The sequence below is a fragment of the Phoenix dactylifera genome, chromosome 1 (assembly GCF_051530095.1).
Source record: "Phoenix dactylifera cultivar Ajwa chromosome 1, Ajwa_hap1_PhDact_Kaust_v1.1, whole genome shotgun sequence".
Classification (NCBI taxonomy): domain Eukaryota; kingdom Viridiplantae; phylum Streptophyta; class Magnoliopsida; order Arecales; family Arecaceae; genus Phoenix; species Phoenix dactylifera.
The window spans coordinates 44618576-44645195 of NC_143190.1; the positions used below are offsets into that span (position 1 = coordinate 44618576).

General features: G+C 44.5%; 1 protein-coding gene across 3 annotated transcripts; it reads left to right on the top strand.

Moving 5' to 3' along the window:
• LOC103721567 (Transducin/WD40 repeat-like superfamily protein) lies at positions 1 to 25729 on the top strand. Of its 3 annotated transcripts, none has more exons than XM_039125813.3 (8): positions 1 to 360; positions 12672 to 12856; positions 14273 to 14368; positions 16891 to 16965; positions 21234 to 21344; positions 22079 to 22170; positions 23409 to 23493; positions 25029 to 25729. In XM_039125813.3, the coding sequence occupies exons 1-8, from the start codon at positions 264 to 266 to the stop codon at positions 25392 to 25394; spliced, it is 1107 nt and encodes a 368-aa protein (XP_038981741.3). In that variant the 5' UTR covers positions 1 to 263; the 3' UTR covers positions 25395 to 25729. The 3 variants fall into 3 exon arrangements, with proteins under 3 accessions (XP_038981741.3, XP_038981740.3, XP_038981742.3); XM_039125812.3 differs by having other exon boundaries at positions 51 to 360; positions 12649 to 12856; XM_039125814.3 differs by lacking the exons at positions 22079 to 22170; positions 23409 to 23493 and having other exon boundaries at positions 63 to 360; positions 12649 to 12856; positions 25029 to 25642.
• Positions 25730 to 26620: the final 891 nt, after the last annotated feature.

A 26620-nucleotide genomic window follows, 5' to 3' on the forward strand; every position in this document is an offset into this window, starting at 1 on the left:
GACGAGGTCCGCCGGCCCTAACCCATTCACGAGTCTCACCCGATCGATCCCTCCCATCTCTCATCTATTTCCCCTCTTCGTCCTCTCCCAATCCATCCCTCGCGTCCGGTCTACACCTTTTTCCGGCTCTCTACCACTTCGACGGCAACAAGGTCTCACCTTTTCCCGGCGAGCTTGAGCTCGGCCTGGCCATCTCGTGCCGAGCTCGAGGGCGGAGTTGCTTCCCATGGATGCGGATACGGCCATGGATATGGAAATAGGGGATGGCTCTTCGTCCTACTCCTCCTCCAAGCGTCTGGGCATCAAGAACACCATCCAAACCAATTTCGGCGACGATTACGTCTTCCAAATTGCTTCCAGGTATCTTTACCCGTCACCGCCTTCGATGGAATCAGCTGGAATATTGGAAGATGTCTCTTGGACTCAATCTGTTCTTCTTGTATTTCCGTTCGTTCTTTTTAAAGATTTGTTCGTTAATGTCAATCATATGAATTGGTAACTTGCTCAATAAGTTGCTTGCTTGTGCCATGCAGCCTTACTATTTTTTAATAATCGAGTCGAAAAGTGATCAATAAAAATACTCGTTTAGCCATATCCTTCTTCATGATGATTTATTTTATTTTTTAGACCTTTTGATAAGTGGGCGACCACTGGGCTAGGAAGGAGGAGCTCCGATGAGAATCGGCGAGTTGCGGTCTTGCGGCGCGCAACGTCGTCCGAGAGATCTGCAAGAAGCCGGTGGTCGGGGTTTCCGGCGCCGGCCCTCTGATGCTTAAGTTAGAGGGGGCAAGTGTATAAACGGGAGGAGTTGTGAATATTCAGAGTTTCAATCTTCCAGTCCCCTTTTAAAATGGAGAAGTTCCCCTTTTATGGAGGGAAGTTGGGTTACTTGTGATGTGACGGGGCAAACGGTCTGTCGTACGATTGGGCATGCAGTAGAAATTAATGCTCGATCGTGTGAATCAATGCTGTTACTGTAGGAGATCAGGCCGAAGCTTACAAATCATCGTGGAGTCATGCCATCATTTGTAGCCGAGCAGATTTACCGTAAGGGGCTTGATGTCCGTAGACAGCAGAAGCTATACGCTTTAATTATTGAGTAAGCTGAGTATCTGTAGGGGCTATACGCTTTGATTGTTGAGTAAACTGAATGCCTGTAGGAGTCATACGTATTGATTGTTGAAGAAGGCAAGGCATAGTTTTTCGGTCGCGCTGCGGGGGGATGTGACCACAGCGCGCGAGTCGGAAGGCTTTGGGTCGGTAGGGCTGCTCGGACGCTTCCAGGTCGGAGAGGTCACTCGGGCGCCTCCGGATTTCCTGGTCGAAGGATCTGCTCGGTCGCCTCCAGGTCGGAGGGTCCGCTCGGACGCCTCCAAGTCGGAGGGTCTGGTCGGACGTTCATGCAAGCGTGACGATTTATATTTTTTCCCCCCAACACTATCCCCCGACTTCCGAGCTCGAGCTGCTCGCAGGCTCGAGCGCGGGAAGTAGCTTCGGTCGTGTTAATGTGGATTAGGAGAATTTTGAATTATTGCGCGCTTCAAGGTGCTTTTAATGGGCGGCGTCTCCTTTTTTCCGAAACGTTTCATTAGGGGGGTGCCTTTTTATTTTTCGAAGCGTCCTCGCGTCGTGGCCTCATGATGGGGCCACACGATCCAACGAGGCGCTTCCATATTCGAAGCGTCAGCTCGAATTGAATGCAGCGCTTTAATTTTCGGGGTCGACACGTGTTGTGATCTGGACGGGAAGCAGTGCTCCGCCTCGCAGATCTGGGTCGTCAGAGGGATTTATATAAATTCCTACTTGGCCGTCTCTGACTTCTTTCCCATAGCCTCTCCATCTTCTTCCCAGTCCGAAGCGGCCAATCCTCCATTACCTCCGACGAACTCCCAAAGGTGTCCTCTTCGTCTATTCGGAACCCTCTCTTCCTCCCCTCTCCTTCTCTTTCTTCTTTCTTTCTTTTTTTTCCTAATGGGTCTTGGTCCGGATGAAATTGGGTCCACAATGAGTGAGGAGGAGGTTGAAATGGCCGAGGAGTGGTTTTTTCCTCGGCAAGGGTTCCGTGGAACCCGCTGGGTTGGGCGATCGGGTAACGAACCCCCTACAGGTCGGATCAGAGTGTATATGGAGGCACTCTGGGCCGGCCTGCGATTTTCCTTCCATAGGTTCGTGAATGAGTTGCTTGGGGAGTACCAACTCGTCCCAGCGCAACTTGCTCCGAATGCATGGAGGACGATTATCGAGTTTTTGTCCTTGTGCGTAGCACACGGGATCCCGTCTTCTGTGAATGTCTTCCGGCGGCTTTTCATGTTGAAGTCCAACCCGGGAGACTGAGAGTGGCTCTATATCGCCCTTCGGGGGGGGGGGGGGCGGCCACTCTTCCGGGGCGCTACGACGTCCATTCATGAATGGAAGAAAATTTTTTTCTTTTTGGCTTCCGAGCGGTCATGGGGGTTCGACCCTAGGTGGAGGCAGAGCCGGCTCAAGACCGCCAACAAACTCCCTAGGCTTTCCACGCGCGAGCAGGGGATCCTTGACGCCGTTCGCGGCCTCGGGGATGTTATTCTTCTGAGCGACCTCGTGAGCGAGGATGCTCTAATCAATGTCGGTCTGAGCTCGGCGCGCCCTCAGGGTAAGGATAGTAACTTAAAAAATTATCTCTCTTCTTTTTCCCCTCACAATATTTTACAAACTTCTTTTGCTCGTCCTTGCAGACATTGCGAAAATGGTGACCAACAGCGGAGCTCTGTACGCTCGGTTCCGAAAGAGGGCGGCCAAGACTAGAGGAGTCTTGCCCGAGCCGAAGAAGAAGGCCAAGATCTCGGCTGGTGGGGCCGCTGAGGAGAACGCTCCCCAAGCTGGGCCCTCCGAAGCTGCTCGGAGGGGGGGCTCGAGCTCCGAGCCTAGGAGCTTGAGCTCAGCAGGAGCTACTATGGTGCTCGCATGCCCGGCGCTAATCTTGCAGATCCCTAGTCGGCCGCCCGTCTAACCCGAGCGCTCGGCGTCCGAGCCGGGCAGCAGCCGAGGGGCCGCGAGGCCGCTTTCGCCGAAGGCGACAAGGCCCAGCCTCCCTGGTCCACCGGAGGACGAGGGCCAACAAGAGAGGCGGCCCTATATTCCAAAATGGGTGGTGTTCGAGGGCGACTCAACTCTCGAGAATGTCGAGACGACGCGACAGATCTTTTTCGTCGCACTTCTCCCAGCTGACAAGGCGAAAATTCAGGCCATGAGCGTGAACAATTTCTTGGACTCAACTCGCCTCTCTGCTGTTCGAGTAAGTCTATTCATTATTTACTATTATTTATTTTTTGCGCTTTTAGCTTTCATGCCCTAATTTTATCCTCGGCCTAATTTCTCTTTGCCTTGCTTACAGCACCTCCACGAGATCGATACACTGATCTCGATCGGTGCGGACTACAAGGAACGAGCTTGTAGGTGTTTACGGGCACAAGAAGAGGCCGAGAAAAAGTTGACGGAGGCCGAGCTCCAACAGAAGGAGCTTTTGCTTAGAGTGGGGGCCAGCGAGGATGCGGTCCAAATTCTGACCGCGGAGCTCGAGGAAGAAAGGGCCGCTCACGCTCTGACTAGATCAGAGGTGCGGGCCGCCGAGGCTCGCTTGGCCGAGGCGCAGTCCCTGCTCGTCGTCCGCGAGCAGGAAATAAAGAATATGGAGCTGAAGGCCGAGCAACTCGAAGCTCGGGAAAAGGAGGCCCGGGAGCAGGCCCAGAGCGCCGTCAACTCTTTCGTGAATCAGAAGAGTTCCGCGACCTGCTCGAAGAGGAAGCCGTGAACGGGCTCATCCAGGGCTTCAACGATTTCCGCAATCAACTGAGGCGGCTCTGCCCCGATTTCGACCTCAATCTGCTTCAACCGGGAGCGGGAGTCGAGGAGTCCGAGGCAGATGACTCGGTCGAGGCAGGGGCTCGGGCGGTTGAGGAAGCCGCTCAAGAGGCCGCTGCCGAGGAAGGCCCGGCGGGAGCATCCGAGGCTGCTCCTGAGGTTGCTGAGGACGGCCGGGCCGAGACCTTCGCCACGGAGGAATCGGCCGCTGCCGAGGGCTTGGCGGGAGTTCCTGAAGCTGCCCCCGAAGCTACCGAGGACAGTCGGGCAGAAGGGATCCCGGCTGCTGGTGCCGCGCTCGTCCCCTAGGGTTTTCTTTTTCTTTTGTTATTTTTGTAAAGGAGGATGGCCTTTATGTCTGTTATACGGCCGAGCCTCAATTTTGTACTCAGCCTTCGGGCTTTTCTTCTAAATGAACTTTCTTTTCTAAATTTGTGTAATTGATTTAAGTCTCGCTTCTCAGTAGATCTAAGGTTCTTCGGGTTCACTCAAGTTCATGGACTTAGGCTCTGCGGTTTCAACCACGTTCGTTACGTAGTCAGACTTAGGTTTGGCATACTTGCCAAGTCCCTGGATTCGGGTCCTAAGTCCCCGCTGCTCGGACCCTCGACCAGCGATATTGCTGTATTTAGGTCCGGGAGATACTCGCTTATCCTCGGGCTCGTCAAGCCTTCGAGCTCGAAACCGAATCCTGCTGAGCCCTAGAACCTGAGGTCGCTAGCCTCAGGCTCTGTAGATTAGCAGAGCTCGGAACTGAATCCTGCCGAGCCCTAGAACCTGAGGTCGCTAACCGGACTCAAATTTCATCGACTCCGTGAGCTCGGACCTTTAGTTGCCGAAGCGGATTGTTGGACCCCGCCGACTTAAACACGTCTAGGTACAGGCCCGATATAAGTCTCCAAGCTCGGGATCAAATTTCGCTGAGCTGCCGGTATAAATCGAACTAGGGTTCACTGACGAGTAGTGCACGCGGGGTCAATGAGGTCAGCCCGTGATTGACCCGGCAAAGCACCCCGACGCTGGTCAAGACTTTATTTAAGCATTCAATCGGTGCAGGAACGAATGAAACAATGTAACTACTGATTAAAATATACCTTTTGTACTGTCGGAGTCGAGCGTCTCACGCCGAGGTCGGCAGCTTTGCTCCTCGGCTAACTTTTGAGGACGCTCTTTTGCTCGGGGTCTGCTTTCTGGGGACGCCGGCACATTAGGAGAAATAGTTGCCATTGGAGATATGTGTGGGCGTTGCTTTGTTGTCATCCATGATCATTTTAGGGGCGCTTTGTTGTCAATCACGAACGTTTCGAGGGGCCGCGAAGGTGCTACCCCGTTATCCCGAGGTCGAGGGAGCTCGGGCTCACTGTCGACTCGTCGGAGCATCTCGACCTTAGTCGAGGAGGCGCTATGGGGGGCCGCGAAGGTACTACCCCGTTGTTGGTGTTGAGCGCCACGGAGGGCCGCGAAGGTATTACCCCGTCTTTCCGAAGCGTCGAGGGGTCTGGGTACGCACTGTCGACACTCGGGGCATCCCGAGGTCGAGGGGTCTGGGCACGCACTATGGACCTGTGACGCTTTCCAAGGCCGAGGGGTCTGGGCACGCACTGTCGGCACTCGAGGCATTCCAACCTTAGCCGAGGTATCGTACGTGAGGTCGAGAGGTTTGGGCACGCACTATCGACCTGCGACGCTTTCCGAGGTCGAGGGGTCTGGGAACGCACTGTCGACCTCGGGGCATTCCGACCTTTGTCGAGGTATTTGAGGGAGATCGAGACCGAGCTCGACATTGGCACTTCGGACTTCTGGCTAAGGCGCCCGGTGTTGCCCGGTGTTAATTATAGTATCCGAGCGAGGTCGTATATACGAGCTAGGCCGGGTCGTCTGAGAATCACGAAACATTTAGACATTAGGAGAAACGCAGCACGATTAAACGATTGCAGATAAATTATTGTAAAAAGGTGAGACTCATGCTCCGATCAGAGAGAACCCCTTGGGGTCCTACTGGTAATACATCCGGAGATTTTCAGAACTCCAGCTTCGTGGAATAGGGGTCCCCTCGAGAGACTCCAGCTTGTACGCCCCGGGTCGTTGGACGCGCGTGATCCGGTAAGGTCCTTCCCAATTCGGAGCCAACTTTCCTTGCTCGGTCGGCTGAGAGACTTCAGCTCTTCTGAGGACGAGGTCCCCCACTTTGAGGATTTGGCTTTGACTCTGGCGTTGTAGTATTGTGCCGTCTTTTGTTGGTACCTCGCCATGCGGACTCGGGCGGCTTTCCTTGTCTCCTCGATTAGGTCCAGGTTGTTTCTGAGCTGCAAAGAGCTGGAGTTGGCGTCATAATGCTCTACCCTCGGGGAAGGGAGCTCGATCTCCAATGGGATGACGGCTTCCATTCCATACGTCAAATTGAAGGGAGTTTCGCCGGTGGGTACACGGAATGTGGTCCGATAAGCCCACAGGACGCTGTATAGGTTTTCGACCCACTGTCCTTTGGACTGGCCGAGCCTGGCTTTGAGTCCCTGCAAAATAGTACGATTCGTTACCTCGGTTTCTCCATTCGTCTGAGGATGCGCGACCGAGGTGAAGCGGTGGTCGATGCCAAGATCGGAACAGAACTCTCTCAAGCGAGCGTTGTCAAACTGGCGGCCGTTGTCTGATATGAGGATGCGGGAAAGTCCGAATATGCAGATTATTGACCTCCAAACGAAATCCCGCATCTTCTGCTCGGTGATCCGGGCCACTGGCTCGGCCTCAACCCATTTAGTAAAATAGTCAATAGAGACGACCAAAAATTTTCTTTGTCTGGTTGCCAGGGGGAATGGTCCCAGGATATCAATTCCCCATTGGGCGAATGGCCAGGGGGAATTGATCGAGGTCAACGGGGCCGAGGGTCGGCATTGAATATTGGCGTTCCTCTGGCATCGGTCGCATCTCCGGACGAAATCTAGCGTATCCTTCTGGAGTGTCGGCCAGTAATATCCCTAGCATAGAATCTTATGCGCCAGTGCTCAGCCTCCCAAATGATTTCCGCAAATTCCTTCATGGACTTCACGCATTGCATAATCCGCCTCTGTCGGGCAGAGGCATCTAAGGAGGGGAGAGGTAAAAAATCTTCGGTAAAGCTTGCCTTCATGCAATATGTACCGAGCGGCTAGACGCTTGACTCGGCGAGCCTCGCGCTCATCACTGGGGAGGATTTCATCCTGCAGGTAGCTGATGAGCTCGTCCATCCAGCTCGGCTCAACCTCGATGCAAAGGGCCGGCTCGGGTTTCTCCGTGCTGGGCATTTGGAGATACTCCATCGCTGCTGCTTTGGGGAGCTCACTCATACGGGAGGACGCTAACTTCGACAATTGATCTGCTCTGAGATTCTCCGACCTGGCAATGTGTTGGATGTGGAAAGAGCTCAGAGTCGAGATGAGGTATCGCACTTTCTGGAGATATTTCTGCATTGATGGTTTTCTGGCTTCGAAGTCTTCCAAAATTTGGCTTACAACCAGTTGGGAATCACTGAAAACCTTTAGGTTCTCAACCTTCAGCTCCTTAGCCAGCTTGAGTCCGGCAATAAGTGCCTCGTAATCCGCCGCATTGTTCGAGGCGGGGAATTCGAAGCGCAGAGCTTGTTCCGCAACCACCCCATCCGGGCTGGTGAGGATGAGGCCTGCTCCGCTACCCCCCGAGGTCGAGGAGCCGTCCACATGCAAGGTCCACGGCTGTTTCGAGGGCTCCTCCGCTGTAGGTATGGGCTCGGGCTCGTCGGGCACAGTACACTCCACGATAAAATCGGCGAGCGCCTGAGCTTTAATTGCTGGCCTCGGACGATATTCAAGATCAAACTCCCCGAGCTCGACTGCCCACTTTGTAATTCGACCAGCACGATCTGATCATTGCAGGATTTGCTTCATCGGCTGGTCGGTCAACACGGCCACCGTGTGAGCTTGAAAATAGGGCCGGAGTCTCCGAGCTGAGACGACCAGGGCAAAGATGGTCTTTTTCAGTTTGGAGTATCGGGTCTCAGCATCCCTCAAGACCCGGCTAGTGTAGTATACCGGTCTCTGAAGCTTGTTCTTCTCTCAGACCAGGAACGAGCTCACTGCAACTGGGGAAACAGCCAAGTACAGATAAAGGAGCTCACCCTGCTGAGGCTTCGTGAGCAAAGGAGGAGAAGCGAGAAGACGCTTAAGCTCTTCAAAGGCTTGCTGGCATTCTGCCGACCACAAGAAGTTCTTCGGCCGCTTGAGAGCCGCGAAGAACGGGAGACAGCGCTCGGCCGACCGGGAAACAAATCTTTCGAGAGCTGCAACCCGTCCCGTGAACTGCTGTACCTCTTTAACTGTCCTCGGGGGCACCATCTCTTGGAGCGCTCGGATCTTCTCGGGATTGGATTCAATTCCCCGTTGGATAATCACGAAGCCAAGGAACTTGCCCGAGGTGACTCCGAATGCACATTTTGCAGGATTGAGCTTCATCCGGTACCTTTGAAGCGTGGAGAATGCTTCGTCGAGGTCAGCCACATGATCCTTCGCCATTCGGCTCTTCACCAACATGCCATCGACATTGACCTCCATGTTTCGGCCTGTTTGGTCTTTAAAGATTTGGCTGACCAGCCTTTGATAAGTTGCTCCAGCATTTTTTAAGCCGAAAGGCATCACTTTGTAGCAATAGGTGCCCCCATAAGTAATGAAGGGCGTCTTTTCTTCATCCTCCGGCGCCATCCGGATCTGGTTGCACCCTGAGAATGCGTCCATGAATGTCAGCAACTCATGTCCCGAGGTGGAGTCCACGAGCTGGTCGATGCTAGGGAGTGGGAAGCTGTCCTTCGGGCAGGCCTTGTTCAGGTCGGTGTAGTCCACGCACATGCGCCATTTTTCACTAGCTTTTCTGACAAGGACCACATTGGCGAGCCACTCCGGATAGGATATCTCCCGGATGAAGCTGGCCTTGAGGAGTTTGTTGACTTCCTCGGCCGCCGCTCGTCGTCGTTCCGGGGCGGCACTTCGCTTCTTTTGCCGCACGACCTCCGGATCTATCCCCGGTATATCAGCGGGCGACCAGGCGAAAATGTCCATGTTGGCCCGCAGGAAGCTGACAAGGCGACCTCTCTTGCGGGCATCAAGGCCGGAGCCGACCTGCACGGTTAGCTCGGGATAATTTTCTCGTAAGGAAATTCGGGTGAGTAGCTCACCATGCTCCACCCGCTTCTTCTGAGGCCCGACCCGTGTCTCTAAAGTTTCAGCTGAGAGCTTGTCATCTGGTGTCGAAGTTGACACCTTGGCCGGTTGCTTCGCCTCGTGGGTCGCCATGTAGCATCGCCTTGCTACCGCCTGGTCCCCACGGACTTCGCCGACTCCTTGGCTGGTGGGAAACCGCATAAGTAGGTGGCAGGTTGAGACCACGGCTCGAAGAGCGTTGAGCCCTGGTCGTCCAAGGATGGCGTTAAAGGCCGAGGGCAAGCGCACCACGAGGAAATCCATCCTCACGGTATTCTCTCGGGGGGCGAGCCCGACTGTAACCAGGAGATCGACCTCGCCCTCCACTGGAACCGAGTCTCCAGTAAATCCGACCAGTGGGGCGTTCATCCTCCGTAACTGTTTTTCTGCCATCCCCATTATAGAATAGGCATCAAAGTACAAAACATTCACCGAACTTCCATTATCCACTAGGATGCGTTTTACATCAAATTTGTTTACGACCATAGAAATGACCACAGCATCATCGTGGGGAGTTTCAACTCCCTCCAGGTCCTCATTCGAGAAAGAGATGACTTCAGAGGTGCGGGGGCGCTTTGGAAGAAGCCTTTCCCCAGCTGGTTCTCCGGCTAGGCCCCCCTATCTATGGTGTTGATAGTGCCAGCGATGGGTTTGTTAGCATTCGGCTCTCCATGCTGCACGACGTCCTCCACTGGCCTTTTCTCTTCACGCCGGTTCCGCACGAACCGGTTGAGCACTCCTCGGCGGATGAGTGCCTCGATTTCGTCCCGGAGCTGGAAGCAGTCCTTCGTATCATGGCCGTGGTCCCGGTGGAAGCGGCAGTACTTCTTGGGATTGTGCCAGGCCCCGGGGTCCCGCATCGGGGGTGGAGGCAGAAAATACCCTCGATCTTCATGAGGATCTCAGTCCGAGGAGCGTTAAGGGGAGTATAATTTTCGTACCTCCCGCTGGGTATGCGGGGCCGCGGTGGAGATCTCGAACGAGGCGGGGACCTTGGTTGGAGCGGTCCCCGCAGTCAGGGACCTTGGTTGGAGCGGTTCCCGCAGCCGGGGTGGACTCTTCAGACGAGGCGGGTTCTTAGCTCGGCGTGGAGACGGGCTCTTAGCTCGGCGTGGAGACGGGCTTCTGGGACGGCCGCGCTCCTCACAACGCCTCTTTTGCTTTTTGGAGTCTACTCGGCCCCACCCCGTCTAGAAGCAACGGCTTCCTCGGCTTTTGTGTACTTCCGTGCCCGAACTAGCATCTCGGTGAAGTTAGCTGGAAAATTCTTCTCGATGGAGAAGAGAAACCTATAAGACCGAGCTCCAGTCTTGAGTGCCGACATGGCTATTGATTGGTCAAACTCGCGGACCTCTCAAGTTGCGGCAGTGAAATGGTCCAGATATTCCCTGAGCGACTCTCCCTTCCTTTGCTTTATGTCAAGGAGGGAGTCTGAAGTCCGCCGCTGGGGTCGGCTGGCAGCAAAGTTGGTGGCGAACTGCCTGCCGAGCTGCTCGAAAGAGAAGACTGTGCTGGGTTTCAGCCCGGTGAACCAAAACCGAGTTGCTCCTCGAAGTGTCGCTGGGAAGACCTTGCAGAGCATGGCCTCCGAGGATCCTTGCAGTGCCATCAAGGCCCGGTAACTCTCCAGGTGATCGAGGGGGTCGGTCATGCCATTGTAGGGCTTCACCTGAGGCATCTTGAACCTCGGCGGGACCGGCTCATCCTCGATTTGTTGGGAGAAAGGGGACTTCGTGGTAAACTTGAAGTCGCCCTCTTGCCGTGGAGCGCCTCGATTTGGCGCTCCAGCTTCTCGACTTTCTTGTCGAGTTCGTCGCTCTGGGGGATCACCACGGTGGTCTGCTCGGGCGCAGGTTGCCCTGGGACTGACTCGACCTCTGACGGTTGCGGCCAGTCGTCTGGACCCCTCACTAGGGGTTCTCTCTAGGAGGATGCTCGGGCTGAACCCTGGCAGCGGCACCGCTCCTCACCATTGGCCTTTGAAGAGGCGTGGAGATCTCGGCCTTGGGGTGCCGGTCCACTTGAAGGGGGCACCGGTTGGACCGGGGCCTGAGGAAACGGTGCTGTCGGGACGCCCTTAGGTTGCAGGCTTTGGACAGCAGCTGCCAAGGCCTGAACCTGCTGCACCAGGGTATCAAACTGTTCCGGCCGAACTTGATGAGTAGAATCGGCCGGAGGTGGTAAGTTCTGGACAGAGTGTCCAGGGCTAGGTGGAAGACGTCGGGAGGCATTAGAAGCTCCCTTACTTCTCAGCTTCATGGCCGCGACTCGGGCCCTTCCTCTAGCGCCAACTGTTGCTGGAATTTGGACCCGGGGGCGACCACTGGGCTAGGAAGGAGGAGCTCCGGTGAGAATCGACGAGCTGCGGTCTGGCGGCGCGCAACGTCCTCCGGGAGACCTGCAAGAAGCCGGTGGCCGGGGTTTCCGGCGCTGGCCCTCCGATGCTTAAGTCAGAGGGGGCAAGTGTATGAACGGGAGGAGTAGTGAATATTCAGAGTTTCAATCTCCCAGTCCCCTTTTAAAATGGAGAAGTTCTCCTTTTATAGAGGGGAGCTGGGTTACCTGTGATGTGACGGGGCAAACGGTCTGTCGTACGATTGGGCATGCAGTAGAAATTAATGCTCGATCGTGTGAATCAATGCTGTTACTGTAGGAGATCAGGCCGAAGCTTACAAATCATCGTGGAGTCATGCCATCATTCGTAGCCAAGCAGGTTTGCCGTAAGGGGCTTGATGTCCGTAGACAGTAGAAGCCATACGCTTTAATTGTTGAGTAAGCTGAGTGCCTGTAGGGGCCATACGCTTTGATTGTTGAGTAAACTGAATGCCTGTAGGAGTCATACGTATTGATTGTTGACGAAGACAAGGTGTAGTTTTTCGGTCGCGCTGCGGGGGGATGTGACCACAGCACGCGAGTCGGGCGTCTTTGGGTCGGTAGGGCTGCTCAGACGCTTCCAAGTCGAAGAGGCCACTCGGGCGCCTCCGGGTCGGAGAGGCCACTCGGGTGCCTCCGGGTTTCCAGGTCGAAGGATCCGCTCGGTCGCCTCCAGGTCGGAGGGTCCGCTCGGACGCCTCCAGGTCGGAGGGTCCGGTCGGACGTTCATGCAAGCGTGACGATTTATATTTTTCCCCCCAACAAGTCGTGTTTGTGTCTTTAATTAATCTGTAGATACTTTTTCTCTTTTAAACTTTTGTTTACATTATCTCAATCTAAACTCTTTTTCAAGCTTTCCTTCAACATTAGATAGTTCGTCGAAGTGATGCCTTCTTGTAGGACAAAGCCATCACCTTTACATGTCGCATCAAGTTCCCTGTGTTATTCTCTACCATTACAGGGGTGGGGCGGGGGCGGGGGCGGGGGCGGGGGCGGGGGCGGGCGGGCGTTAACTTTGCTCTTTGATGGAGTTCATAGTTTTGTTATTGCATTTTCACTCGATATAGTTTTGCATGTTATATACCACTGTTGCAACTTGTAGTTTTTGTTTCTTGATGTTTATTTCGATTTGTTGCAAGCCATCTTCTGTTTTTTTAAAATTGATAGAACTTATAGTAAATAATAGAACTTATATTAAATAACATTTTTGATGCAATATTCTATTTCTAAGTCAGGAGATTTCAACATTGGCAGTGTCCCTATCAACAAACACAATCAAATTATACTCTCCAGCAACCGGACAATATTTTGGGGAGTGTAAGGGACACAGTGGAACCATCCATGAGATTTCCTTTTCAATTCCATCCTCTGCACATGTTATATGTTCGTGTTCGTCCGATGGCACTGTTAGAGCATGGGATACAAGGACCTTCAAGCAGGTTTAAAAACTGTTTTTTTTTTCCAGCAAGTGTTTTAAGTGCTCGCATGCTTTCTTGTTAATGAAAATGTTCAAAGTTTGTTGGTTAACTTTGGTTTGTACTGGTTTTTGCTTATACTCCAACCATGAATTTTGTCAGCGACATATTTTATTTTTTTTGTTTTTAAATGGCTGTATCATTTTTCTACATTTCTTAAGCTTCTCTCGTCTATCAAACTCCACTGCCTGTTCAAATCCTTAGGAAGAATAAATGAAGATAAATAGCCTGGAGGCCAGTTGAGTGAGTGGAATGGATGGCTAGAAGGGATGTCAGCTCCTTTTTTTCACTCTCATCCTTTTCCATCTTCTCTTCTTCCTCTGTATTTCTTATGTTTTCTCCTCCCTCTCCTTCCCCCACTTTTTTTTGTTCTCCTATTCTTTCCGTACTTTCTGCTCCTACTCTTTGTATTTTCTATCCTGGAAAGCTTTCTTCTGCACCTTATTCAACACAGGTGAAGGAAGGAAGCTAGGTACCTCTTTCTTCATACTCATGGACTTCATGATTCCAACAGGTCTCTCAAAGCTGGCCAAAATTAATTAAGTAACAAAGTGAGAAAAAAAAAGAAATGGAAACAACTATGGTGGAGTATGTTCAGATCAAATCTCAGCCATTGGACCAAAACAACTTGCAAAACAATCCCCTAAAACATAAAAGTAAAATCCCCAAGACTCAAATTTGCTTTATTAGGCTCACAAGACTCCAACTAGGACTGAGTTTGGGCTCATTGCATACCCTTATCACCCCAAGTGCATGATCTTTAACCTGGACTGTTTCGTTGTGCAAGCTGAAAACTGTTATTTAACAGAGTACGAAATCCAGGTCTTTCTGCATCACTATATTCTAAAAAATATAAATTATTTCAGCACAGTCAGTATCTCAGTGATAAATGCCAATTATCACAAAAGGGTATTCTTTGCTCTCTTACTTTTATAATTTCACCGATGTTTTTACTACTTATTATCCCATTTAGCATATTATTCATTTCCCTTTTAATAGTGTTGTGCACCACTGAGAATAGTCAACAAATCCTTAGTTTCCTCAAACATGAGCAACCCAGAAACCACGCTTTGACCTCTATAGCTGTGCTTTTCCCATGACTTCATGCTGTATGCATACTGTAGTTCAAATCCTTTGGTTTCTATGTAATGAATATATCTTCTTCGGTTTCTTAAGAAAAAATCTCTTTTCTCTTTGATCAGCTATTTCTTTAGTTCAAAATTTATGGTCTAGGCCTCTTTAATTGGCTACTATATTTGATGATGATATATATCTTGGGTGATGAATATATATCTTGGCCGATGCAACTCAAGTTGTTTTGGTTGAGAAAGTATCGTTTCTTCACTTGTGTATTTCTGTAATTGAGTATTTATGACCTAGGTTTCTACATTAAGGGCTGGTTCCTCCCAAGAAGTATTTAGCTTTTCTTTCGGTGGATCAAGTGGTAATCTACTTGCTGGTGGATGCAATGCTCAGGTAAGTCTTACGGTTTATTATTCTTTTTATTAGAAATCTAATGCATTATTTTTAAGGATAATGCTGCTATCTGTTAAGCCATATATTTCGATTTCTCATATCTGCATATAGCATCATATGCTTGAGCTTCTTAAGTCATTATATAAAAATTTCTACACTTCATACACTTGATGCAATTGCTTTACAGATATTTTCTTTGATATTTAATGATTAGGACTAAGGTTATAAATACTATGCACCATGATAAGATTGTTGTGATTGGCACTGGTCTCAACTATATTCGACTGCGTGCATGAAGATACTTTAGCAATGAAAAGAAAATTCAATAATTTTGATGCATGTTGCATTGAACTTATAGTACCAAGAATCAGTAGTAATCATCAATTCTGAAAATTTTTATCTGTCTTAGGAATCTGATGGGTTATTAATGGACATGGGCATAAAGTTTTCTAATCTCTCCTCTGAAATTGATTTTATTTTTCAAATATGTGACTCAGACCTAAACATTCTGAAAAACTTAAATATTTTGATATGTTGATTTGATGAAAATACATTATATAAATAATTTATCTCACTAATGAAGTCAATGTACACTTAAGTCTTTCAAACAAAAAAAAAATACTTTAAAGTGATTTATTAGTTGTTGATTGAAGGTACTGCATAATTGTCCTTTAGTTTGCTACATATTAATTTATTTAATTTTGTTAAATCTGAGCAAATTTTTATCTGATGCTGCATATATCTATGCAATGGAAGAATTTCTTTGAATACAAATTGATTGATATGCCTACTTGCTGTACTATGAAGGTTGACATGCCAGAACAAATAAAAATGCTGAATGATATGTGGATAATACATGACTTGTTAGTAAAACGCCAGCTGTGGAAACTGTAGGATCTGCACTGTGCAGCCCATGCTAGCATGTTCAAAAAAGCATACAGCGATTGAGCCCAAACTCCTCCTGAGTAGTGTTGGTGAGGTTCCGTGGTTGCTTCATTCACCACAGCAATTTATAATTACTTAAAATTTAAACAAAATATCCTTTTAGTCTGCCTTGAGAGGAGAGAAACAAGAGTAGAGCAACTCTCTAAATTAGGAGAGCATTTATCAAATTACAAATTGGATATTGCAGCCCTTAATACTACTCTCATGTGCATCACTTGCACCGGTATTTTGTTTTTTTGAACCATGATTGTTGCATTGCTGTTACAAAGGGCTGGCCTTGGAACAACAGTATGGTTGCTCTATTCTGACTTGGGTATCATGGATTTGAAACATGGAAATTGCCCCTCCTTACACGAGCTCAAGATTGCGTCCATCTAACCCTCCCCTGACCTTGCAGTTGGCGGGAGCCTTGTGCATTGAAATGCCCTTTTATTATTACATTGTTGTTATACATTGTTTTATAATGGTTGGTTATTAAGTCCTTCATAATGTAATAATACGTGTTCTTTCTCATACCCCTAGGAAACTTATTACCATAGAATGCATTGTGTGGTATTAATTTTGTGACATCATTATGACATGGGAGAATGATTTCTTGCTTTTAGAGAACATGGATCACAACTTGAGTTTAGATGGGAGGATAAATACAACATGACAAATAATTTTAGGAAAGCATCATCCTCATTTAAAAAACTTATGCATATTAACTGTTGTGAGATACATTTAAGATGCCTCAGGGAGTTACATTTCAACAGTAATTGTTTGCCAAAGCTTGATATTTACCTTTCTGTGGCATCATTTTGTTGCTCTCTTTAAATGAACTATTGTTGTAAATTGCATATTTCATATTTGTAGTAGAGGCTTTTATTAGTACCACAAAAAAGCTTTTTGACTTAAAATTCTTACGCATTTGTCATTCAGAATGGAATTGAATCATGATTACTATGTAAAGTTCCCGATTTTTTTTTTAGTCAAAGAGACCAGTACATATTCTTTTGAGGAGATGTGGGAGTGTGCCTTTTGAAAGTTTATTGTAACAAAGTTAAAGTGTGAAGAAAATATAGGGGCCATGTTTTATATTGGAACCCCAGTGAGGACTTCTTTCTCTATAAAGAAGAGAAATAAAGTTGGATGGTCAGATCTGGAACAAATAATTCCTGATGAAGGGTAAGGATCTCGTTAATCTAGTGGAAGGTTTTGACGAAGAATTTCATCAACCTTCTACAGGCAAATGCTACTGCACTTGATAGGAGACAATGGACAAGTAGGATTTGTAAACTCAGAGAAGATAAAAGTGCTTGACAAGGACAATTGGCAATGCTTATGGTGCTTTATTTTATTTGACAAAACTAATGGTTGCGGTAGAATTAATTGATTTTAACTCTGATATTACTTGTTTGACTTTCTAACATTTTGCAAACAATCTGCCTTTCTTATTATCATGCTAGTTGGATAGGGTGTAAGCTATATATGAGCATAGACATATTATGTCATCTATAAAGTTCTTCAAACTTGTTATGATGGCTTCTTGTGATCTTGGTGTATATGCCAATTTTAAATGCTTTAATTTCTTGCAGATATTATTTTGGGATTGGAGAAATGGAAAGCAAGTGGCTTGCTTGGAAGAATCTCACATGGATGATGTGACACAAGTATGTTTGGTTGAAACTTATAAAGAGTGAATCGTTTTTTTTGCAGGCTTGCAGCAATTGTTTTTGCTTAGAATGAAAGCAAAAATGTGTTTCTTGATAATTGGTTCACCATGGAAAAAAATTCAAAGCTTTTAAAAAAATGCCATCTTTTGAAAAAATATAGAAGTAAGTTTTCCTTATGCTTTGATCACTAAAGAGTATATTTTGTAGTAGAGTGAAGGCATGGGAACCAATTGTTATCGACTTTTTTAATTTAATTTTATTTTCAAACAAGTCTCACATTTTTCCCTGAAGTAATTGGTTTGAGGAAAAAAAAATGAAGCTGCATGACAACGGAGCCTTAAATCTGTTGCTTATCTGAGATTCTCTTGTAAGGGTTTTTATGCAAGTCCTGAAGTTTTTCGATGATGGTTTGAATGATAATACTATGTGGGATTAGGAATGCATCATAGCAGAATTTCTGCTTCAATGGTGCAGGGGATCTCATTTATATAATAATTTGAAGATATCATACCTGTAAGACATAAAAATAGATTAGACATAATAAAAATAAGGGATTATTGAAGACAATTAGAGGCATCCAACTCAATCCTTGAATAAGAATGAGATGTATGAGTTATTGGATTGACGTGCTACAATCAAAGTTCCAACATCTTCATCTGTTGTTCAAAAGATCTTATCTCAAGCCCAACTTGTAAAACACAAGGAGGGTGACACATCAGCAAGAGGTATGGCTATACCACTTTCCTAAATTGATAAAAGAAGAGATCAGTATGCCTTATCAGAAAAGCTAGGAGCAATCAGCCTTCTCTCAAGGTGAATGCCTCTTTGCAAAATAATAGAATGGATGAGAAGAATTACTTATAAGAAAGATCAAAGATGCTGAAATGACAAGGACAATAATGATGCATATTGGAAGTGCATAGATGTCTTCAGAATGATGACCGGTTGTGGTAAAAAGCAGATAAGCTAATCTTTGGTGGGGGAATTATAAATTTTGTCCAAGCAAAAGCAGTGAAAAAGATAAATCTGAAGGTGGAAGAAAGAACGCTTCCTATGGGTTTAAATCCAAGTACTGGGGCCTGTCCTAGTTTGGGCAGTATCAGGATGGACCTGAATAACCGTTAAAGACAAGAACCAAGAGAAATTATGGTGCAACTATTCTGGAGCCATCCCAGTCAGGAAGAGTATGACTGTACGATTGGAGCGCGGAGGATGACACTGGAGACCACTTGCACCATCTGATATCAGTGCATAAGGTACAAGTTTATGCTGAACAAGCAGGATGATTACAATTATGGACTTAAAACTTCTTGGTTGGACTCAATATCTGATGTGCATCCCATCTCCAGCTAAGGAACAATCCTATTCTACATGGTTAGAGGAAAAGCATGCAAAAGTAATAAACTTGTGGACTAATTTTCTGGAAAAAGGGGCAACTAAGGTGATTGTGTTTTTGAAGTATTTCCACATTTTTTTTAAATTTTTAGTTTTTCTGGTTCAAGTTCAAATTAGTCTTCTGTTTTTTGTTTTAGAGGTTTACTTGATTACTGATTAGATTAGAACATATAATATTTGGAGGGTTTAAATTAGAGTGTGATGTGGCAACTTAGTAAGTAGTGGAGACCTTGCTAAAGTATTGGCCAATAAGCAGGGATAGATGATCCCACTTGTCCTCCTTTGTCTTTAAACCCTAGGAGTGTGTGGTGACTCCTCCATTGTTTGGGAAATTTCCTATTCAACCAAACAAGAGAAAATTTTTAATTTTTCTTTTCTTTTCTCCTATTAGTTTATTTTTTTTTCTTTCACTTTCTTGCGAACCAAAGATGGCCAACATATCTAAATATCAGAATCTCGATAGTGTAGATGCAATGACTTTTAGGTTTTTTCAGGTATTGTAGGTTGTTTACATTTTCAAGATATGTAAAAGTATAACCTTTAAGATCCTTAGTTATTTTTCATGGAGACTTCAAATTGCCTTGCAATCTTTTGTCAATACATTTAAGGATGTCCATGGGTATTCACATGTCCATAGGAATAATATATGTTTTTGAGGTTTCTCCTAAAGTTTGGATTCAAAATTAAAAAATAGATATATCTTTTGTGAGAATATGCAATCCAAGGTAACCAACCTTTAAAATTGAAACCTATTGAGGATTTGTATTGGGAATTTACCATACGAAACATTTTTGGCTTCATTTTCTTAATGCAATCTTAAACCCTTTTTTGTCATTTCTTGTTATTCATGAGATATAGATTTTTTTTAAAAAAAATAGAATTGGCTTGACCCTCGTACACTGTGTAGACTCAACTTGCTGCAGTTTGAGACGGAAAAAGAAAATTAGTGCTAGGAGGCGATTGAGACGAAAAAATAGTTTGTACATCAACTCACCTACTCTATCCATTTGGCCTATTATTAATTGATGCATCAACTCTCCTACTCTATTTGCAACGACACAAGACCTCATCCAAAAAAAGCTAGTAGGAAGGTATTATTTGAATTTCTTGATCCTATATAAGCACTGATGTGGTGTGCTGATCTTATATAACTCAAGATCTATTCAGCAAATAGCCGATGTGGGACTAAACACATCCCTGTATGGGTCCTCAAATCTCCTGTTTAAGCCCTGATGTCCTCATCAAGCTAAGAGTTCAAATCCATTCAAATCTAACTATAAGCACTATGATCGGCCCGTGGTTAGCCTTAATGGATTAATGCTGTAGTTTTTCTAGTCCATATAGGTTATAGACTGGGTGTGCTCTGATACTATTTGTAACAACTTAGGGCCTTACTCAAAAAGACTAGCCGGAAGGCATTATTTGAGTTTCTTCAACCTGCATAAGTACCTAAGATCTATCCAACGAATAACCAATTGGGACTAACACTATCAATCACCTATTTGTTATAGATTCATCAACTTCTACGAATCACACCAATCTCTATCTAACTTGAGGCATTGTATCAAATATCAATGGTGTAAACATAGTTAACAATATATCAACTCTGAAAAAAATGCATAACCAAGTAGATAAGATGGTGGCTCTCGACAGTGTCTTAGGAAAAAGCTATATTTGGCTACACTTCGAATGTTGTGCATTGCCGACCGGAGAATTAGCTCATATCTTCATTTTGATCCCCATTTAGAAGTTCGGGCTGTGCAAGCACAAGAATAAATCTACCTGGGAGCCTAAATTTTGGCTTAGATAAGACACGTTGGGGTTAAGAATGGGTGGTGCTCGGCCTCCCGAGTCTAAAAATAAAAAATTTAAAAGGAACTATTATGGAGCTGGATAGTTGCATGGGTGAATATGCGGAAATATAATGGAATATTTTAGAGGTAAAAAAAAAAGAAGAGCGTCACGGGGTGGAGTCAGACTTTGCGAGTACTTGCATGGCAGATGTAGAGAAAATTTTCCTATTCAACCAAACAAGAGAAAATTTTTAATTTTTCTTTTCTTTTCTCCTATTAGTTTACTTTTGTTTTCTTTCATTTCTTGCGAACCAAACATGGCCAACATATCTAAATGTCAAAAGCTCAATAGTGTAGACGCAATGACTTTTAGGTTTTTTCAGGGATTGTGGGTTGTTTACATTTTTAAGATATGTGAAAGTATAACCTTTAAGATCCTTAGTTATTTTTCATGGAGACTTCAAATTGCCTTGCAATCTCTTGTCAATACATTTAAGGATGTCCATGGGTAGTCACATGTCCATAGGAATAATATTTGTTTTTGAGGTTTCTCCTAAAGTTTGGATTCAAAATTAAAAAATAGATATTTTTTTTGTGACATTATGCAATCCAAGGTAACCAACATTTAAAATTGAAACCCGTTGAGGATTGTATTGGGAATTTACCATACGAAACATTTTTGACTTCATTTTCTTAATGCAATCTTAAACCCTTTTTTTTGACATTTCCTGTTATACGGTGCCTAAATAATATTTGTATTGTTTTTTAGATGTAGTTGTATATTTAATTTTTCTTGCTACAAGAAGTAGATAATGCTGTATTGCTCCAAATCCTCGGATATTATTTAAAGGTTTCTTCAGTTCTATGATTGTGTGAACATGAGACACTTTAATCTGTATTAGTATACCATGTAGCATTAACTGTGGAATGGCGTTTTTCTGTGTTCCATTCAGATGTTACGACATAGCTTCAAGAACTGTACAGTTACTCATATCTTTATTCAGTAGGTTTATGCAGCAAAGTTGGCATCTCCATATTATCTTCTAAATTATCCCTGTGAACTCTGATGTCTGCTAGGTACGATTCATTCCAGAGAAGCAAAATAAGCTCATTTCTTCTTCTGTTGACGGATTGTTATGCCTTTTTGATACCGATGGACAAATTGATGATGATAACCATTTGGAATCAGTAAGTAATTAGTGTTGATTTTATTTCGTTCTTATAGTTTAATGCGATACTGCAACAGCTACGGTTACTCAAGCTGGCACATGTTCTAAGGTGCAAGTAAAATTCTTTATTTATGAGCAGCAGGAATTTAGTTAATTTGAGCTATTTAAGATGACATCTGCTAGACCTACCTGCAAATGTATGCTAGTGCCACCTGCACGCAGCATAACTTTGAAAATGGCCCTTAGCAATATGAAACTTGCGTCTAATAGACATGGGGTCTATGATTTAAGGGGGCAGGGTACGGTTCGTGTTAACGTAGTTTTAGTTTTTTTGTGTATGATATATTTGTTTTCTGTATATTTTAACAACAAGGGACCTATTAAACTATAAAGCAATAGAGACTTTGACATTGAAACTTTAAAGAAGCCATCTGATTCTTATTATGCATATTCCCAGATATAATGAAGTAAATTATGATTCTAGTTATGCACAACCTTTTTACTTCATATGTGCATTTTTCAATCTTTTTGGTCATGTTCTAGACTGTAAACATATTGTTTCTCGATAACAGTGGCTTCTTGTTCATTTTCAATTTTTTAATTTTTGAATTTTAGAGGTCACAAGTATTCCACAATTCCTGAATATTTAAGCATTGAAGGACAGAAGCATCTAATTTTACTGCATAGAAAACATATGCAATATGAAGGATTTATATCCGAATGTAACACATGCCAATCCTTATTAATGGACAGGTGATGAATGTTGAGACATCTATTGCGAAAGTAGGATTTTTTGGGCAGATGAATCAAAAGCTTTGGTGTTTGACGCATATTGAAACATTAAGGTAGCACTAGATCCTTTGTTGGATTAAAGACACCATTACTTCAAAAAATATCATAATGGAGCTCTTGCATTTTTAATTTTCCAATTTTCTTTTCTTTCTGTCCTTCTTTTGATCTAGAGAGGATAGAACCTCAGGGTTGCAATATACTTACTTTGTACGGTGAGTTTTGACAAATTATTACTGACTGAAGGATAATTCCACTATATGCTCCTTTGACAGACCAGAGATGTGCAGAGAATTTAAATTTGGGGAGCGACCTGGTATATTGATTGGACATATAGATCTTGGTGTAAACTAAGGGGACATTTTCTTTCGGATCTTGAGGCTTTTCCATGAGGCAGATTTCCAAATTCACATGTTGATCAATATCTGAATCATTTGTTTCAAGTGATGGTGTCACCATGCTGCACCGAAACAAGCATTCCTATGCTGCTTGCTTTTGTTTCTACAAAGTGAACCCTTCGTACGAGCATATATACATTGCAATTAGTAAATAACAGGAAGATTGCCTGTATTCATTTGTCCGGGTCTATTTCTATTGTATCATGATAACTTCATTGAAGCATTTTGATGGAGGGCTCAGGGTTGTTGCTGAATTTCTGCAAGGTGATTTCATGCAGTCTGAATGTAGGTAGACTTGATCTTTATGATCAGTAAAGCATGTTTAAACAGAATAGCCGTACCATTAAAACTTGTCAGTGAACTAAACTGTGGGGCTAAAACCATTAACCATATAGGGTACTATGCCCCAAATAAATGTTTAAAATGACTTTTCTTTTATGTTCTGTTTCGGTGGAAGGAAAGTAAAGGGTGATGAATATTCAAATTTTGGGGAATCTTGTCATAATATACATGTTTAAGTCATGGAATGGGAAGCCTATATTTGTAATTTCAGTTCATTTCCTTCAACTTTCCAGTATCCAAGCAGAGTGTGCATGTTTTTATAAACAATGATATTTGAACAATTATATTTATTTAAACAATTATATTTATTTAAAGAATAAGACTTTAAGCATGGATGGCAAGGACAACACAAAAATGGAGATAATTTCCACTTCCAGAGGTGTACCTTCTGATATTCTTTTTAATACTGTTCTCTAGGCTATTTTTAGCTGAGACATTGAAAATTTTTTGTTCTTCCAGTGTCTTCTCTTCTCCACTCAATGAGCTTTGCTAGTGAATGAAGCATTTGAAGGCTTTACAGATCTCTATGTAATCATCTTTTCTGTTCTTTACAGTATATGGGACTGGGAAGAGGGAAAAAGAGAAGTCAATTTCGAAGAAGCTCGTTCATCAGCTTCTGACAGATGGAATCTAGACCATGTATGGTTGTCTGCTCTTATAATTGGATTCTTATGATCCATTTCAGTTCATAGTTACAAAAACCAATTCACTATACAGTATTATATTATTGCTGATTCTTTAGCTTGGTTGCTTAGTTATTTCTTATCTTTCTAGGTTTTCTCTTATGGCCTTATAATTATTATTTCGAAAATTATTTAGTGATGATCTTTAAGCTCCCTTAGTGAATCTGTTTACCTGTTTCATTTTTTTTGCTAATTTTTGTTTCTAACCTTGATAAGTTAATTGCATGTGGCATTTGCTACATGATAGCTAAAGGCTTTGAAATGATCTAATTGCCGAAATTGAAATTTTACTTGGGGGACTGGACTGAAACCGAGTTTTAGTAATTAGCTGCTGTGAATTGATATTTAACAGTGATGATATAATAGTTTGTTGATCAGAAGTGACAAGGAGTGTCATAAGGTGTGTCCAGGTGTCTGGATGTTTGGACAAGTCAAAAAACTGAAATTTTGAAGTGTCTCGGAAACACTGCACCCAAAACTGGTTATTTGAGCTGGGCTTCAGAAACTCCTGAAAACACTAACTTGGAAATTTGGTTTCCTGTTTGAAATAAAGTATTCAAATGAGAATAAACCTAGCTATTAGAGCCCAATAAATGCAATAAGCCTGCATCGCTGGCCTTTTCTCTGACCAGCTATGGCTGTCCACAAGGCCCTGTTCGGGTTGTTCTATGCTGTCCTTTGCCGTACCAAGTTCTCTAGACCACTTTTGGTTATACACCTATTCGCGCATATATGCTATCTTGTTTTTTTTTTTTTTTTTTTTAATAATCATCTGCAATTGTACATATTTAGTGCTGGAGTTGATTGAAACTCCTTTGGTGTTGCATCATGATTTGCTTTCATGCTTCCATTTTGTGCCCAAGAACCATATAACTCATGAATTTTGTTTTGCGAAGCATACACCACAATATAATTTAGCTCTTTGGCATATGTAATCCATCTTAAAGGTGATCAGAGCTCCATATCAAACACTGTCACTCTCCTTTAATTAGACTTTCTGTAAGTCCAGGGATTCCAGAGGATTCACTAGATTTTGATCATACAGCTAACAGCATTCTCTTCCTTCTCATTTCATCTAGGGAAATGGGAAAGTTTCCCCAGCTTGTACTGCTACAAGGCTTTACTTACAATTTTGTCTAATGACATGAAGCCTACTGCCCCACATGATCTTTTTCATTTTAACTCCGCTTCTCTGGGCTCCTACCCTCTTGCCTCTCTATAGGTGGATTAAATAATTTCTTTTGCTTCATTAGCATTTTTTTCCCAATGTAACTTGACAGAACAATGTGATGTTAGATTTCTAGTTATCAGGCTCAAGCTTCATACCTCACGTTGCAGTTTTCCTACCTGCAAAGAATATGATTTCCTTTGTCATTTAATATCCTGCATAATAGATTATTGAGAGTAGTTGAGTAAAGTGGCATACCAAGGTAAATATCCTGACCAAATTTGCTTCCTTTCGCTTTGTTCTTCTGTTTTGTTGTTTGGCAGGTTGACTATTTTGTTGATTGCCACTACTCCAAAGTTGATGACCGCTTATGGGTGATTGGTGGTACGGGCTCGGGGACACTTGGTTACTTTCCCATTAGTCATGAACCACTTGGAGTGATTGGGTCCCCGGAAGCTATTCTTGAAGGTGGCCATGCAGGGGTAGTAAGAACTGTATTACCAGCTTCAAGCAGTCATGGTGGCCTTGCATCAGCCAAAGGTGTTTTTGGATGGACTGGGGGTGAAGATGGTCGCTTATGTTGCTGGTTGTCAGATGACTCAATAGGAGCAGACCGGTCATGGATCTCAAGTGCCCTAATTATGAAATCGCAGAAGGCACGTAGCAGAACCCGGCACCATCCATATTGAAGGAGATCCCTGGGACATGACTTCCCGGTTTAAAATCTGCTGTAAAACAAGGTTTTCCATTTGTTGAGAGGACAAAAAAAATCGAACTCCCTTGGTTTGAATGTGATAAAGTGATAGCAAGCCAGAGCATTGCATTGAGGCGGATGTGTGTTATTGGGATGGCTGTTGATGTATTGGTTCTGTACTTCTGTGGCATTACGAAGTTGTTTTATTTTTATGGGCATCCGTCCATTAGGCTCGGTGCATCTGATTTCTTTTTGCAACCTAAATCAGATTTTTGTAGCTGTTGGAATTTTGATTTTTTGATAATTAAACCTAGGAATTTTTGAATTCAATGTTCTTGCAGCTAATGGAATTTGAAAATATTTTAGAAATTGAAATCCAGGGCTTTTTGACTCACAGGATTAGCATCCTTGATCGTGTAGTGTGGTCCGACGAGGGCTGCTACTTAAAACCTCGAAAAAGTCATTAAATCCCTTTCATAGGTTTTATCGGACAGGCAGGACTCATCATGTATGTTTTCCTGCTCTGTGCTTCAGGTCTCAAACTCAGCATGAAAGAGTCGAAGGATTGCAATCGGGTGGGTTGAATCTGGTCGACTCAAGTTTCATTGGGTCTAAGATTTGGTTTTGACCTGTATTTTTACTGGGTTTGGGTTAGGGTGAGTCTCTTTTGAATTTGGTGTCGGTTAGGTCTAAACTTTGATGTCTCGACCTGGATTTTTAACTAATTTTTGGGTCCTGGTCCATTTCTAACTTCAAACTTCCTCCCTTCCTTCCTTTAGGGTTTTAATTTTAGCTCTGAGGCAGATTTTGCCCACCCACCTGCACTCACTCCTATTTGAGGCTTAACTGATGCGATATATTTTTGATCATATAAAAGAAAGCCTTAACTCGAAGATTAGACGCTACTAGAGTGAATAAAATGGCTAAAGATTACCGTTGATATGTGTTCTCAAAAGAGAACAAGCAGATTCGGCGAAAAAGTGAGAGTCCAGAAAAAAAGACCAAACACTGATAGCTGCTTGTAGACGAGGTTGAATGATCTAGGTTCCATTCATGAAGAAACGAAATTTACAAACTCACTCCCTGCTCACAATTCCATCTTATAAACCATGACAGAATTCTGTATGAAATGAAAATATGCGAGTAAAGCTGTCACGACCCGCCTTCTTAACAGTCGTCTAATGACATTTCCTTTTGATTTTTTTTAGTAGTAAATAAACA